Source organism: Sinohyriopsis cumingii, chromosome 5 (genome assembly GCF_028554795.1).
Source record: "Sinohyriopsis cumingii isolate HCF-2022 chromosome 5, ASM2855479v2, whole genome shotgun sequence".
NCBI lineage: Eukaryota > Metazoa > Mollusca > Bivalvia > Unionida > Unionidae > Sinohyriopsis > Sinohyriopsis cumingii.
The window spans coordinates 99,820,232-99,836,501 of NC_142965.1; the positions used below are offsets into that span (position 1 = coordinate 99,820,232).

A 16,270-nucleotide genomic window follows, 5' to 3' on the forward strand; every position below is an offset into this window, starting at 1 on the left:
AGGTGATTTGAACATTGACTACATGAAAACTCCACCATTAACATGGATAAGTAGCTTTGAAACTTACAACTTTACTCAATTAATTAACACCCAACTAGAGTAACGGATAAAAGTGCTACTATCATTGATCATGTCTGTACTAATAAACCTGAAAATGTAAGTGAAGTTAAGGTGCCAGTGTATGCACTGAGTGACCACTACCCGGTCTGTATAACTAGACATGTTCCGAAATCATCTAAAAATGGCCAACACATTGAAATACAATACAGGGACTCCAAACAGTTTGATGAGGAAATGTTCTTAAATGATTTAGTTTGCAAACCCTTCCAATCAGTCTGCACTATAGCTGATGTCAACACTGCCTTGGACAAATGGTATCAGATGTTCAATGCAGCCTTAGACAAGCATGCCCCAATTAAAACAAAAAGGGTTAAACACCAAATTACACCCAAGTGGATTACCCCTGAGATCAATGAGGCTAGGCACCTAAGAGATAATTTCCACAAGAAAAAAGACATGAAAAGCTATAGAAAGTGGAGAAATAAAACTAAGCACCTGATAGATAAGGCAAAAGAGAACTACTATAAACAGGCTATTAATGAAAGTAAGAGTACCAAAACATTGTGGAAGCATCTAAAAGAGCTGAACCCACGCAAGAACAGTTGTCTTCCCCCTAGACTTAAGCAAAATGATGATATAGCAACATCTGTACAAGACACTGTAGAAATGTTCAACAATTTCTTCATAAGCATCTCCAGTAAGAGTATTCAGAACCAGACTAACATCCCAATTGAACTTGATGCTCTTCTGTCATTTATAAGAGCTAAAATTCCTGATGATAATTATTTTTCAATAGCTAATGTTAGTGAAGGTGATGTTTTTGATATGCTAATTAAGGTTATTATTAATAAATCCTCTGGATTGGATGGTATTGGTCCACGAATTCTTAAAATTGCTGCACCAGTAATAACAAAGTCACTAACGCATATCATAAATTTAAGTATAATGAGTGGTAATTTTCCACAAACATTGAAATGTGTAAAGGTTACACCAATCTTTAAGAAAGGAGAAAAGGAGGATCCAGGAAATTTCAGACCAATACCAATTCTACCTGTATTGTGAAAACTATTTGAAAAGCATGTAGCCATTCAGGTCTATAAATTTTTCGAAACATACTCTCTTTTTCATAAAGCTCAATCAGGATTTAGATAGTACCACTCGTGCCAAACAGAACTTACCAAATTAATTGATGTTTGGCTGAAGGAAATGGATAATGGATATATGACTGGGATTGTTTTCCTTGACTTCAAGAAAGCCTTTGATCTTGTTGATCATGAAATACTGCTTCAAAAGCTAATCTGTTACAGGTTTGACAATCCTTCTTTAAACTGGTTTAGATCATACCTAAACCAAAAGTCTCAACAAGTAAGCATTGGCAATATTAGTTCTCAAACTCGCACTCTTCATTCAGGAGTCCCTCAAGGCTCAGTTTTGGGCCCTCTCCTCTTCCTTATATATATCAATGATCTACCATTAAATAATGAATCCACCAACACAGATTTGTTTGCAGATGATGCAACCTTGTATACATCTAGTTCTGATACTGAAGTTATCCAAATGAGATTAAACTCAGACCTTATCAGAGTTCAAAACTGGGCACAACAAAATAGGATGGCAATTAATAAAGGTAAAACAAAATGTATGATTTTGGGGACATCACAAAAGCTACACAAGTCAGGGAACCCAAAACTATCTCTTGCAATAAATAATCATCCATTAGAAAATGTTAAACATGAAAGGCTTGTAGGTGTGTCTGTAGATAATAATTTATTATGGAATGACCATATTGATAAGCTTTATAAAACACTGTCATCCAAAATTGCCCTTCTCAGCAGAATCAAGAAATATTTACCTATGAAAACTCGCAATCTATACTACAAGTCATATATTCTTCCAACAATGGATTATATTTCTAATGTATGGGGAAACTGTGCTAAATCTGAGCTTGACAGGATTTATAAACTTCAGTAACGAGCAGCACGTGTAATTTTAGATGCATCTGTTGATCATCCCTCAAAAGCATTATTTACAGAACTCAAATGGTTCACAATATATGACAGGATAGATTTTCACAAGGCAGTTATTTTATATAAATGTCTACATGGAACTGTACCAGAGTATCTTCAAGACTTATTCAGGCCTTTTTCAACACAATACCAGTTGAGATCAATATCACATGGAAACCTTCTAATACCAAAACCAAGCACAGAGCAATTAAAAAGTTTTCAATACTCTGGTACAGTTCTGTGGAATAAGCTTCCACTACATGTAAAATCTGCTGAAAATGTTAGAGTATTTAAGAAAAGATATCATGAGCATGTATGTGTTTGTAACAGATAATGAAATTTAGTATTTTAATACTAAACACGTTAAAATAAACAGGAATTATTGCCATCTTCATATAATGTGCATTGTTATACTCTCCTTAAGAGGGCCTCTAGGGAGAATAGTCCTTGACTAATGAGTCACCCTCTATAAATAAAGCATTATTTTTATTATTATTATTATTATTATTATTATTATTTACAAGTTATCTATTTCTTGGTTCTAGAAAACTACTTTTAAAAATTAATGTTCATGCCTTCAAAAAAGTCATGTAAACGTATATGCATTTCATAAAAGAATGAAATTTTTGATACTACAATTAATGTCCATTTTTGACAAAATGCTAAAACAACAAACAAACGATCAACTAGGACAAAGTGCATGCTTTTCTCTTATCAGTCACGCACGTTGTTTAAATCTGGTCAGCTACCACTTGTGTCCCAGCGTAGATGTTTTCCATCACGTATTCCCTTTCATCTGTAGATCTGTTGGTATATCCATCGTGCTAGGTACACTTATGGATACGCAGATCAATGGCGGTTATTGTCTTCTTTCCATGGAGGTTCACGTATGCCATATGAATGGTCTCTTTTCCATCGGTGATGTCAAGTTTTTCTCTCATCGTGTGCACGTCTTCAATAGCCCTCGATAGTTTGGAAGAAGTTAATTTTGCATGTGTACTAAACCCGAGATAAACATGAGAGTTCACACTGTGGTGATACATAGATAGGCTCAACGACCTCGATCTTTGACTTGACACTGACGTTTGAGTTCCTCCAACAGTGAGTCAAATATGTCCGTAATGTAACCTGCTGAAACGTTAGCTAGAACATCAGACGCAAAGTCTTCAAATTTCACCGTGTAGGTGTAAGCTGTCGTCCTAAATTTTCTCGAAGTTGCTGTCTGAATCATTCGGATGCTAGAATACCTCTTTAGGTCTACTGGATTCTTTTCCTTCATGGACGCACTTTAATGACGGTATGATGGTGAAAGAGGCCAATAATATTTGTTCCTTCTCTTTTTTCGTCTACATAGAATGATTCATCTTTCTAGGCTTTTGTCCTCGCAATGCAGTGTCGTTCTTGGAAGTCGTTCCTTTTTATATTGGGTGATATGAGCGTGTCCATAAGATAAAGTTTTGTAGTCCGGAAGTCCCACTGGTTGCCCATAGTTTTCCATGAAGTTAGTAAATAAACAACTAAGATTTGGTACTGTATTGATGATGTGTTCGTCAAGCGAAGCATCGCACTCGAGTTTTCTCTCTCTTGATACTTGCTGTGTGAAAGGATCCATCTTTCTCGGTGTTTGTAGTCACAATGAAGTATCGGTCTTGGAAGTTTACGTCTTTATATGCTGGCCAATATCGGCCCGTTCGTCGTACGGTAAAGTGAAGTGGTTGGGAAGTCGTACTGGTACACGGTCGGACACAGATTTTCCAAGGGCCGACTGACGATTTGGTGTGTGGGTAAATGTACAATCTTGTGGAATTCGTAGGTGGTTACTCTAAAATCTCGATCCTCTCCAGATTTCAACGGTTCTTTCAGCGCGCCAAAATTCACCACCTGACTGGTGCGATGATTTAGAGTCAACCCTTTCACTTTACACTCGATGTGCACTTCTCCTTGTTTGTCCAGGTATTCGTAGCCGTAATTTAGGGACGGCCACAAGCAAAACTTAGAATCTTCTCGTCGAGATGCTCGTCCGTCCAGGCTCTTAAGCGGTCCCATCGATTTTAGGGTAACGATGATCATCAGGACGTTTAATGTAGTTGCAACTGTCCGTGCCAAAATACCGCACACGATCTCATAACTGGTGTAACGCTTCGTACAGTTTTAAGCGAGCATAGGCTGTCATATAGTATGCAATGATGACATTTCCAAATTCGTCGATCTCTATAAAGTCCAGTTCTTCTTCTTCGTAATTGACTAAGATCAAGTCCTCACGAAGGACGTTCACGTGTTTCATGTACTTAGTTTTGTCGTGAATCGTCTGGAAGTAGCGCGAAGGTTAGGACAAATACTCTGTCTTGTGTAAACACGGTTGTTGTGCCATTTTGCCTCACAAGCAATTCAACATCACTTTGGCAAACGACCGCCTTCCTTCGTTTTTCTCGATGTGTCTAAAGCGATGCATTCCTGCTCCAAGTAATTCTCTTCGAATTTAGTTTGGTCTTCGGGAGTGTGGCATCAGGAAGGATAGCCTCTGGCTTCTCGTTTCAGTTTTAAACAGGCATCCATGTAGTCTGCAAAAACGCATTTCTGAGTCTCGTGGCCCTGGTAGTACTGTTCTGTATTGGGAAAATGGTAAATATCGTACACTTCTAACAATTGGTATCCCAGAATGTCAAATAACACAATATATTTATAAAAAATATCTGATCTGTTTTATTAAACATAATTAGTTAATCATACAATCGAGTGAAAAATCGAATTCGCTGCCTTGTACAATTGCATAACCTGCTCATCTCTGGTTCACTCATATTTCACTGTTACTGTTCTCTGTCCTTTCGCCTTTTCCCTTTCCTTCCTTTTCCTTTATTCTCTCCAACCTTCCTACTTTTGCGCCTCCCTTCGGTCCTCAAACTTTGTGTGGGTAGGTAGATATGTAAGCATGTAGGTACGTCATATGCTTGGATACGTCAGTGCGTACGTACATCTGAGGATACTTCTGGGAATACGTCTGAAGAGATATTTTCCCCTTTTAAAATAAACGAACCTAAAGTTTCTGTCCGTTATTCTGCTGGGATTCGAACATTACTCCCCCATCGTTATCAGATCTTAATATCGGTTTTGAAACAGACACCAATGGCTATTTAATCGGACCAAGCATGACAGACCAAAACAAACCTAGTTTCATAAGATTAATGTACTTCCTAATGGCTAATTCATCACTTCGCATTAACACACGAGACTTAGAAGTTCCGTTCTCGTCTCAATTACACAAATGAATGAATGAATAAATGAAATTCACTACTTAGCTTTACGTTATGTTCAGTGAACACATGCATTCAAGTCTTTAGCATACATGAAATTATCTAAGATCAGTGAATTCACACGGCTTCTCGTAACTCATATAACTAAAGTAACACATGAAAATCTTTGAACCTAATTCCTATAACAACAAGACGACTAATTGAAACAATTCGACAACCTTATATAAAGAAGATTATTGTACGAATATATATATATATATATATATATATATATATATATATATATATATATATATATATATATATATATATATATATATACATAAACTCAACACTGTTATACTTACATATAAAATTGATCTACGAATTTAACTAATAAGTTCATGCAAATATTATAAAATAATTCAGGAAAATATTATATTGGTATCAATGAATTTCCTGAATTAGACGCAAATACCATTTTTTTTTTGTTTGCTTTCACGCGTTTCTCGCTTCTACGGTCAACATTGTGTCCGTTTACCTTCCAGACATCCGGTCCCTTGGACAAATGTTTTACGAGAGAATTTCTTCCAAATTAAAACTCGGACTTCCATATACCTTTACTCTTGCAGCAAAGCTTAGACTAATTAGATTTTTCGATGGGGGAATATTTACAACTGGGAAATTTCGTGTAGGAAACACGCCCCTATTTAGCGTAACCAATCAGGATGAAATATATTTACAGCCTTTTACTCTAGACGCCAAAATTGGGATCAACTTGACCTTCCATCTTTTCGACTAACGGTTTCTAGTAATTTTCACTTTCGACACTTTTACTTTGAAATCGAAGCTAGCCGTGTCTCTAACGGTCCGTCTCGCGGTTAAGTAAACGAATACTTAATTTAAAAATCGCCAGACATTTGGAATCACTGAGGTATAGCGATTTGACAAGCGCCTGTCCCCATGAATCTAATTAATTGTTCTCTGGCCCAAACTAATGTGCTTTTCGTAGATCGACAGAAATTTACCCCATCACATAGTGCAAACGACCAAATTTAACATATACGTCTACGTGAGGCTATATGGCCCCCTATATACTACTGCGCGTCATTTTGTCGACCTACATGTGTTTGAATCACGTGCTTTCAATTCCGCACCAAAGAGTCAGGTGATAATTGCAGTAATGAGTGTTTCAAACTCAGGACCGTTAAAGGACTGAAATTTCATAAATAAAGCAATTTCTCTATTTATTTTTTTTTTTCAGTATACACCCATTTCCAGATTGCTTCGCATTTTCATTACCTTTAGTACCTTGTGTCCTATAGCTCTTATTACGTCCTCTTTTGTGGGGGTTATTTTCCTTGAATTTCATCCTTGCATTCGATGTACAATTTGTGTTTTGTTTTTGTCATTTTCTTACTTTCTGTTAATTTTTCTTTCCTACCAGTTTCCATTTTCTTTTTATCGTTCTTTACTTTCTTTTGTATATTTCCTTTTATTTCTTCTCTTTTTTCTATTTTTTATTTTTCGTATTTCTCATTTCTTTTGTTTGTTTGTTTTCTTTTTTTTTTTTGTTTTTTGTTTTTCTTCTTCTTCTGATTTTGATCCTTTTTCATCTGGCTCTTTTTTGACATTTAATTTTGTTTCTCTTTGAGGTTTTCTTCCAATTTCTTCTATTTCCTGTGCATCCCATTCGTTTTCTTCAATATGTATTGATTCTCTGGGTGTCTGTTTGTATCTCCTGTGGTTTGGTTTCTGGAATTTGTTCTTTTTTCATTGCGTTTGCAACTTCCTGGTTATGACCTGTTTGCCCGCCTTTGTTATAGTTTCTATAATAAATACACCCTATGTACCATGTACTTGCTTATAACCCATACATCTAGAAGTAAGATGGTATTCTTTTTGCATCGTTCTTTCTAATTTCGAATATTCGTGCTAAAGTTTTAATTCCATTATATATGTGTATCCTTTCATTCTGCATGTTTGTACGTTGAGTTTAAATCTTTGTTTCGAAACCTTTGGTAGTTATTTATAGTCGAGTTTTCCATGTTATTCTTCTTATATGCACTTCTGTATAGTCTGATTTTTATTATATTATTATGATGTCCCACACAGTCACATTATCCTGACACCAGGCCGACCAGTCCTAACACTAACTTCTGGATTCAGAGCGCAAAGGAGGCACCTGCAAGTACCATTTTTATGTCTTTGGTATGACTCAGCTGGGGTTCGAACCTGGGACATTTCGCATCCGAGGCGGACGCTCTAACCACTTCGACCACCGGAGCGTCTACAACTGTTCCTTAGGACAATTACATTATTATTTGAATATATATTTTGTTGCTATTGACGGACTGATGAATTTATTGATTGACTGATTGTCCTGCAATTAGACTTTAGTACGACATAGCATGCTTCGGACTAATCCACCGCTTTGGAGATCATATTGTAATAAATTTGGAGTATGTGCATTTGGTTATAGAACCCATTTTAAGGAATTCTTAGATTTGTGTGATTACTTGTTTGATTACTGGAATTCGGTGCAATGGCACTATTCCTTAGCCTGAAATAATTAGCCAGTTAGTAGAAGCAAACGTCACAGAGTGAAGTGCTAGTGATTTTCCATGATGCCATCGTTGACTTTTAGTGACTTTAGGTCAAAACCACATTCATGTCCCTAGAGTAATATAGTCCCTATTAAAACCTAATGGTGTACATTGGTGTTGTGACTACAGCTGGAGTATTTACGGTACGAGACCGGTAAATTACACAAAGGAGCAAACAATAAGGGACTCGACAGATACCGTTTATGTCGCCATGGTGGCAAATGTGACGCAGATGTACTGACGAAATGTGCCTTGAAACCATGAATTGAATGGCCTAAGGTGGCGTAGTAAAAAATAGTTTCCTGCGTTAGAGGATAGTTGTATAGTTTCCACGGCTTGAACTGCTGACGGTACGGAAAGCTGATGAAGAGAAACCATGCCAATATGCGGTTGATATATATTTGGCAAGTTTTGAGATCTGTGGTCTTGCACTGATTAGTAAAAAATGTTTGTATAGAATGGACACGTCGGGTTTTCTAATTTACAACTGAAGTTGTATAGAAGTCTTTGGAAATTTGGGGTAAACTTTGACTTCTAGCGGATTCGCGCCAGGGTTTGACACCGCTCGGTCAAGCAAATACCTCTGGTTTGTAACAATAATATTTGGCTGGATTTGAGCATTTATGGCAGGAAACTCGCCCTATGGGCAATGACTATTAGCTTTTTGACAAAATAGAGTAATATCTTCGTTGCATAACACGCGTACGAATCTTCTCTCTCTCTCTCTCTCTGGCATGTGCAGATGTAATGCTGAAAATAAGAACGAACGTTTGTATTACCCATATTGCGTATTTTACGGAGACTTTGTATTTTTCAACTCACTTTGGTGGAATAAATCGATAATGCATACAACATTATTTCTGTTGTAATCTGTATAGTGCTTTATCTCAACCTCAGCACAACGAATACTGATAGACTAAAAACATCGATAACAACAACAACAACAGCTTACCTATGTTAACTGAATTGAAACCTCCTAAATGGTTTAAAGTTCAGTAATTGCAGAAGTGAAGAACATGGTTCTAACAGAGTACATGTATTTATAGAGTTAGTGGATGGGGATAATTTTCTAATACCATTTTACAAACAGTTTGTCCTGTTTTATTGTTTGGAGCCATGAATGAACAAGAATATACTTTAATGATACAACACTCTCTTGGTTCACCTTCCAGATCACTTAGTTTATACATTTGCTAATTCAAAGTACCACGTACAGGTGTTTTGTATCGCTGATTGGACGTTTTAAACAGTTTTTTTTTCCCCCGCGTCGCCAATGTATAAAATATACTAAAACAAGACTAAATGAGTAAGAATATTACAGACTAGTGCAACTCTAAATAAATGTTCTTTTAAGTTATAAATAGAACTTGGCATAGTAGAACATCCTGAGCGTTTTGGCTATTCTTAACAACCTCTTTCAATTTGGAAAGCAATATAGATTGGCGCTTTGTTTTTACCTGTGGTGTGTTGTTTTAATAAGATTTCATTTACAACAGAACTATCGATACAAATATAATTCGTGATATGTTCAGCAAAGTCATCAAATCACCAGCTGAAGCAAGTATATACATTTTTTATTGTTTGTACATTTAGTCGCAGGTCTTAAGAGCGTGATTATGAAAAACATATTGCTCTAATTTTGGGACTGATCGTCTTGACAATAAATGTTTGACCTCTGTATAATATATTTATCTTTCTTTATATTTACTTAAGTTCTGTGCATATAACCTCCAAATTCGGTTAGTGATAATTCGATCTCACCTTAGCGGGATTTTTTACTCGATTCACATCTGTTTTATCCGGTTTGAATACTAAGTAGGCAAATGATGAAGTAGGGGCGGATATAGCTCATTTAATAATCATAAATTAAAATTTGCATATCAAGGAAGTCTTTTCAATATCTTTACGTGTGTATAATATCGCTGTAAGCATGACGTTTTAACTTTATAGATGGGTCGGATAATTAGCAGTTTCAGTACAACTCTACAATGAATTCATGCATATTTCTAATAGCATTTTAATGTACTTCTTTCGTACATGTCGTAGATTTATTTGCCTGTATTGGACGTGTATGGTGCGAATGTATCGTGAGTTTCCCAAACACTATTGTCTCACGTGCATGAAATAATAAAAAGAATACCAAGGACGTATATGCACCAGCTTATCTTCTTATAGTTTAGCTAAGTAGCTGGTATCTGGTGCTTGGATCTAAATAGAAATACGTTTTTGCAACGTTTAATTTTGTTGTTGTTCGTTTCTTTTCCAAGAGATTGTTATTAATTATAGATAAGAATCACCCAAGTCTATGGACAATACAAAAATCAACACAGGCGCACATATTCCGATACTGTTACTTACCATCGCCACTACAATATATATCTGTTTTCGTTTTCCCTACTAGCGTAGAATTAGCAATGGCTTGTAGGATAATACATATTCTGAAGAAAAAAAAAACTAGACAAAACAAGACGTTTTTACAGTCAGATTGTACAACTTTATTACACTCACATTGTAAGGCTTTATTACCCTCAATGTCACACTGAGGTTGTAAAAAGCATAAGCTGTGAGGATCGTGCGTTCAACGTACAACGTCCAAGAGAAAATGACCGTGTTGTCTTGGTTTTCAGATGGAGCTTAATCTTCTCTCAGAACGTCTTTGTTTCCAGATAGGAATCTTGCACAAACATTCCCTCTTCTTTTAATTTATGTTTTAAAGGGGACAACTTCACATTCTTTAAACAAGTATCATAGCTTTGTAAGGAAGACGAGGAAACATAAAGTGCATAAAAAGCACCAGGAATAATCGAATCGTGATTAGCTATTTTAATCACAATTGAACAACAGTTTCTGTGTGTATTAGTTTCATTTGATAACGTCATCTAGGAACCACTCTGTAGGGATGGAGCTGAAACTGTACAAACAACATATTAAATTCGTATTTTCCTTTCACACCTGCGCTCTAACCACATATCAAATTCATATTTAATATTTCCGTTTTACATATATTGTCGAAGTTTTGCGATATTTACCTAATAATCATCTTGTTACCACGATGCCTCAGTGATCATAACATCCGAGTACAAACTGACAACTGATCCTATAAAAAGTCAAACAATTTGCCATTTTCAAAACTCATACTAAGAATATAAAACTCTAGCAGAAAGCGTTTTTAAAGCTTTTTCTATCTATTCATGTTTCGTTATTTTTAGAGCATAAAAATATTTCAGTCGTCATATAATCTTTATATTGCACAGTAAAATATATTAACCAATTGCTCTCCATTTGGCGTCCTTGTTTCTCGAAACATTTGGTTCCACTACCTTGTTTTTCATGACTTAAAATTTTCTTTTTTTTTAACCCCGTAATAGGTTGACCAATGGGTTGGGGAACCATCCCAAGGTCACCTTACAATCATACATTTCTGGTTATCAGATAATCTAGGGATAATAAATATAATCTACAGAGAAAGAAAAAAAACACACACGCATACACACATGCATATGGCACACAATCTAGGTGACATGGACTTTGTGATATTATAGTATTTTGTTCCTGTTTACCATCAAGTCAGAGACAAGTTACATGTTCATTATTGAGGTCCATTTTTAAAGAAATTGGTCCTCTTTTTTATTTACCTTAGCAGTGTATTTTTCAATGTTCTTATGCATTGCAACTATTTGCTTAAAAGCAAAAATAGAAGGATTTTTCATATTGAATCTGCAAGTATAAATATAATATTTTGCCAAAATAAGCAGGAAATTACCCAAACTGTCCAGTTGTTCACTTCCTAAGAATGTTTCTTTTTTGGACAGATGTACAATATTTGGGCAAAAAGGTGCAAAAACTTCAATAAAACGGTACCAAAACTGTGAAGTAATACTGCAGTCATAAAAGAGATGCTCAATACTTTCATTTTCGTTCTTACAGAAAGTACATTTGTTGTCATCTAATATGTTAATTCTTTTAAGAAAATCATTAGTGGCGATTATTCTATGGATTAATTTAAAGTTAAAAGAGAGCAACTTGGTATCCTTGGTACAGCATTTCGCCCGGCTATAAATCTCAAACCACTCCTCACTACTTATATTTTTATTAAATACTTGCATCCAAGTTTCTTGCTTCGCAGTGTGTTGCCTTTTAGCTTCTTGTAAAAGATCTTTGTAAACAAACTTGAGTGAATCTTGTTTTCGCAAGTTCATTATTTTATCCTCCTTCTTATCAAAATTATTATGTACTAAATGGTTTTTTTTATGGCATCTTTCCATGCTTTTGGAATTTTGGATATTAAGGAGAAATATTTTAAGAAATCATCGCTTCTAGTTTTTTGTTTTATTATTTCAAAAGGTATTAAATTACCATGATCATCTACTAGATCATTCAGAATTTCAAAACCGGATTATATCCAGGATTTGTATTGATAGATCATTTTTTTTTTGGGGGGGGGGACAAAATTTAAAATACTCATGGATAGATACTCGTTAGGACTTTGCGGTTCTTCTTTCCAATTAGATACTGTCAAAATTACATCTCTCCAAAAACTGTTTTTAATGAACTTACTAAATTCTTCTAATTTCCTTCTCCCTAAATTCCAAATATCCTTTTTATTTCTGAGTATAGTTGTATTGACTAAGTTCTGCCACGTTCCATTTTCCTTTTCCAGCAATCTTTTAACCCATCCTATCTTAATATACCTAATGAATGAAAATATATGTATCATATTTAGTCCTCCCTCGTTTTCTGGGGAAACTAGTATATCACGTTTTATTCTCTCTACTTTTCCATCCCATACAAATTTAAATAACGTGCTATTTAGTTCTGCTTCAACTTTTGCTGATGAGTTAGGAAGTGCTGAAAAAGATGTATGAATATGGGCAGAACAAGAGTTTTTACAACAATTACTTTACCAACTATTGACAGATGTCTTTGACTCCAGCTTGCCAGTATTCGTTTTCCTTTTGTTAGTTTCTTCATATAATTAATTTCCACCATCTGTTGTAAATCTGGAGAAAATTCTATGCCAAGGAGTGTAAAGTTAGAAGAGGACCAAATTAGACCCATTTCGGGACATATTCTTTCATTAGAAAATTTCCTGTTTCCAATCCAAATAGCTTTTGGTTTTGTTATGTTACATTTAAGTCCAGATAATAGAAAAAGAACTTGCAAGATATTCATAGTTGCTTCAAGAGAAAAACGAGATCCATCAAGAAGAATAAAAGCGTCATCGGCATACTGACCCAATTTATATTAACTGGTGTCAAAGATTACTCCCCGTACATCCACATTTTGCTTTAAAGTTATAGCTAAAATCTCAACCCCAATGATAAACAAATAAGGTGCAAGGGGATCTCCTTGACGACATCCTCTTTCAAGTCTAAAAAAAGATGACATATGGCCATTATTTATAACACAACTATTAGAGTCATTACAAAACAGTTTAAACCACTTACAAACGTAATCACCAAAATTTCATGACTACTAAGGTCATTATAATATATGTCTTGAAAGTAAAAATCTTTGTAAAAAATGTGAAAACGCGTTTTGCAACACGTAAAATTGCTCATGGTTTTTGAATCACTTCTGTTGTCAAATCTTAGGTTTAGAGGTACGTTGATTTGTATATTGTCAAGCTCTTCAGTTTCGGCGAGAAGTAGATCTTGTATGCAATCCACAGTACCATAATGCCAAGAGAAAAGTGACCGGTTTCGAAAAACATCACAGCTATTGAAGTTTGGCAATTTGATATCAGTTGTAATCTAATATGGCCGCTGACTGCATCATCGGAAAAGTGTAAAATGTACAGATTGCTACATTATTGACATCTATGCGAGGAAATTCCGCGAAATCGAAATCAGAGGAGAGAGCATACTGGTGTTTTGATGAAGATTTTTGATAGTTATTTATCTAAGTTTTTAAAAAATTAATCCTTTTTATATATTAAATACTCCAAACTTCATACTAGCTAATCACGTTTTATTTAAAAACAAACAAATAGACATAACGAAAACGGCAAAAAATGCGTAAAAATAATTCCTTACCGGCATAGGGAATCATGCTAAACTTGTCTGCATTCATCAAAAAGCAGCGAACAATCTAAATTAATAATTCACTCCACAACGTTAAGTTAAATTAATACACATATCTCTAAGAATCTGTATTCTGACAAAAGTTTATTTTTCATACCAAGTGCACCAGCAGAATTATTTTCAGGGAAGAGTAGGAGGATACTTCTAGTGGTCACCTATTAAGTTTTATGTATTTGGGCTGAACATGTTTAGAGGTGAAATCAGGGTGGACGGGGCTTGTTCCTATGTGTGGGCGCGCACGTGTCAAAGTAAAGCTAGAATATACGCAGAATATATAGCTGGAGTTAAACGTGCTCATGTGTATGGGGATATAAGGCTATACAAATGATTAAACGTTTCTAAACAGCCTAAACAGCCGGGTGATTTTCCACTTGTCCTGTGCAGGACTATCAGCCTGTTTATTTTAAAGGTGACACGAAGTGAGGTCGGCAGTGCATATTTTGAGGCAGCATAGAGACAGAATAAGTGAAAATGGGTAAGTCATTTAACAAGATGTTTTTCTCTGGTTGTTATAAACTGCGCAGTAGATAGTCAATGAAACATGCGTTGGTTGTTACTTCGCAATACCCGTCGCATGTCTGATCTAACAACTGACCTATCGCCAGTTGTCAATCATTCTGCTCGATTGACCACTCAGCGATTGCTATTATACACACCTCCAGGTACTGTTTACGTCCGCCATTTTCCGAAAAGCTGCTTCTGTCGATATCGACTCGGCTATTGTTGTTGTTGTTGTAGGGTTTAACGCCATTTTTTTTAGCACACGATAGGCTATACATGGCGGCCAGTATTAATGGTGGAGGAAGAACCCGGGAAAACCCCGGAAAGAACCACCGACCCACGAGAAGCTACCGGCAACCTTTCTCACATATCCACATTGGCCTCGGCTATTGTATATATTTACAAAGTTCGCAACGGTTCGGAGAAGTCGCCCCAAGGATCATATATAGTAATTCTGAGATGTCGCCACATTGTTAAGGCTTTATTTATTGTTGTTTTTCTTCAACATAATAACTTATTAAATTTATAAAATGTGCAATTTGTCAACTTTTCCATTTGATCAACTCCGCTTCTGTACTTAACGAAAAATAAGTGTTATCTGTCCCTTTTGCTCTGCTGTTCAAATCATTAGATGCATTTTAATAATATTTGTAGAGTTAGTGTTATCAATATTTCTTTATTACATTTACATCTAAAAATGAAACATGCGTACTAGATGCAGTATAAGTAAATTTAATCGTCGGGTGAAAATGATTTAGGCGATCAGTAATTTTTTCAATTCTTCATTTGAATGCCTCCAGATCATAAATATGTCATCAAAAAATCTGAACCAAAGAGAGGGATTAAACTTTTCGTTTTGAATAAAATCCTTTTCTAATTCACCCATGGAAGGGAAGAGTATATAGGAGTCATATTAATGCTCATTATCTGTATGTAATTCATATTATTAAATTGAAAATAATCATTTTCCAAGATAAGTTTTTATTATTTTACAAATATCTTCGCTAGATAGTGTGCTATTATTAGGATTGTTATAAAGAAAATATTTGCACACTTCAATACCATCTGCATGTGGAATTTTGGCATATAGTGATGTTACACCTAATGATACCAGGATTGAAATTATCAGATAGATGTGGAATAGACTTCCACTTTTTAATGAAAGTGGTTGTATCTTTAATGTATGAAGGAAGTGATTTCATTAAAGGTTGTAAAACACTATCAATACATATGGATAGGTTTTCAGTATATGAATTGCAATCTGATATGATGGGTCGTCCTGGAAAATTTAAAGGTAAATTATGGTCAGGATTTGTATGAGTTTTTGGTAATATGTAAAATTGAGGTGTACGTATGTTAAGAGGGAAAGTATCAAATTCCTCACATACGGAATTATTATTTTTAGCGATCTCATTAATGCATGTTGAGTTTTTTTTAATTTCTAATTGACGTTCAACTTCTTTAACATAATCATCTTGATTCACAATGATAATAGTGTTTGACTTATTATCCTGTTTAATCACAATACTGTCGTCATTCATTAGATTATATACAGGCTTAATTTCGTCCTTATAAATATTATTATGATATTGCTTTTGTTGTTGTTGTTGTTGTAGGGTTTAACGCCATTTTTCAGCACACAATAGGCTATACATGGCGGCCAGTATTAATGGTGGAGGAAGAACCCTGAAAAACCCAGGGAAGAACCACCGACCCACGAGAAGCTACTGGCAGGCTTTCCCAAGTACCCACGCTAGCCGAGCCTTGGACTCGAACCCACGCAG

The 16,270-nt window shown here is 35.3% G+C and overlaps 2 protein-coding genes across 3 annotated transcripts in view; one reads left to right on the plus strand and one right to left on the minus strand.

Moving 5' to 3' along the window:
• The window catches only part of LOC149799866 (protein MIS12 homolog), a 55,018-nt gene extending 40,284 nt beyond the window's left edge, over positions 1-14,734 (minus strand). The window contains exons 1-2 of the mRNA XM_089959305.1: positions 14,642-14,734; positions 10,261-10,340 (exon numbers count right to left, since the gene is read on the minus strand). Coding sequence (XP_089815431.1) covers positions 10,261-10,340; positions 14,642-14,667 — 106 coding nt within the window. The 5' untranslated portion in view covers positions 14,668-14,734. The remainder of the gene's footprint in view (positions 1-10,260; positions 10,341-14,641) is intronic.
• LOC149799867 (methanethiol oxidase-like) overlaps positions 14,277-16,270 on the plus strand; it is a 55,357-nt gene continuing 53,363 nt past the window's right edge. The window contains exon 1 of one of the 2 annotated variants that reach the window (XM_089959303.1): positions 14,277-14,460. Coding sequence is in view for 1 of the 2 variants with exons in the window: in XM_089959302.1 (XP_089815428.1) it covers positions 14,457-14,460 (4 nt within the window). In the remaining variant the exon portion in view is untranslated. The remainder of the gene's footprint in view (positions 14,461-16,270) is intronic. The other variant, XM_089959302.1, reaches the window with a different exon arrangement.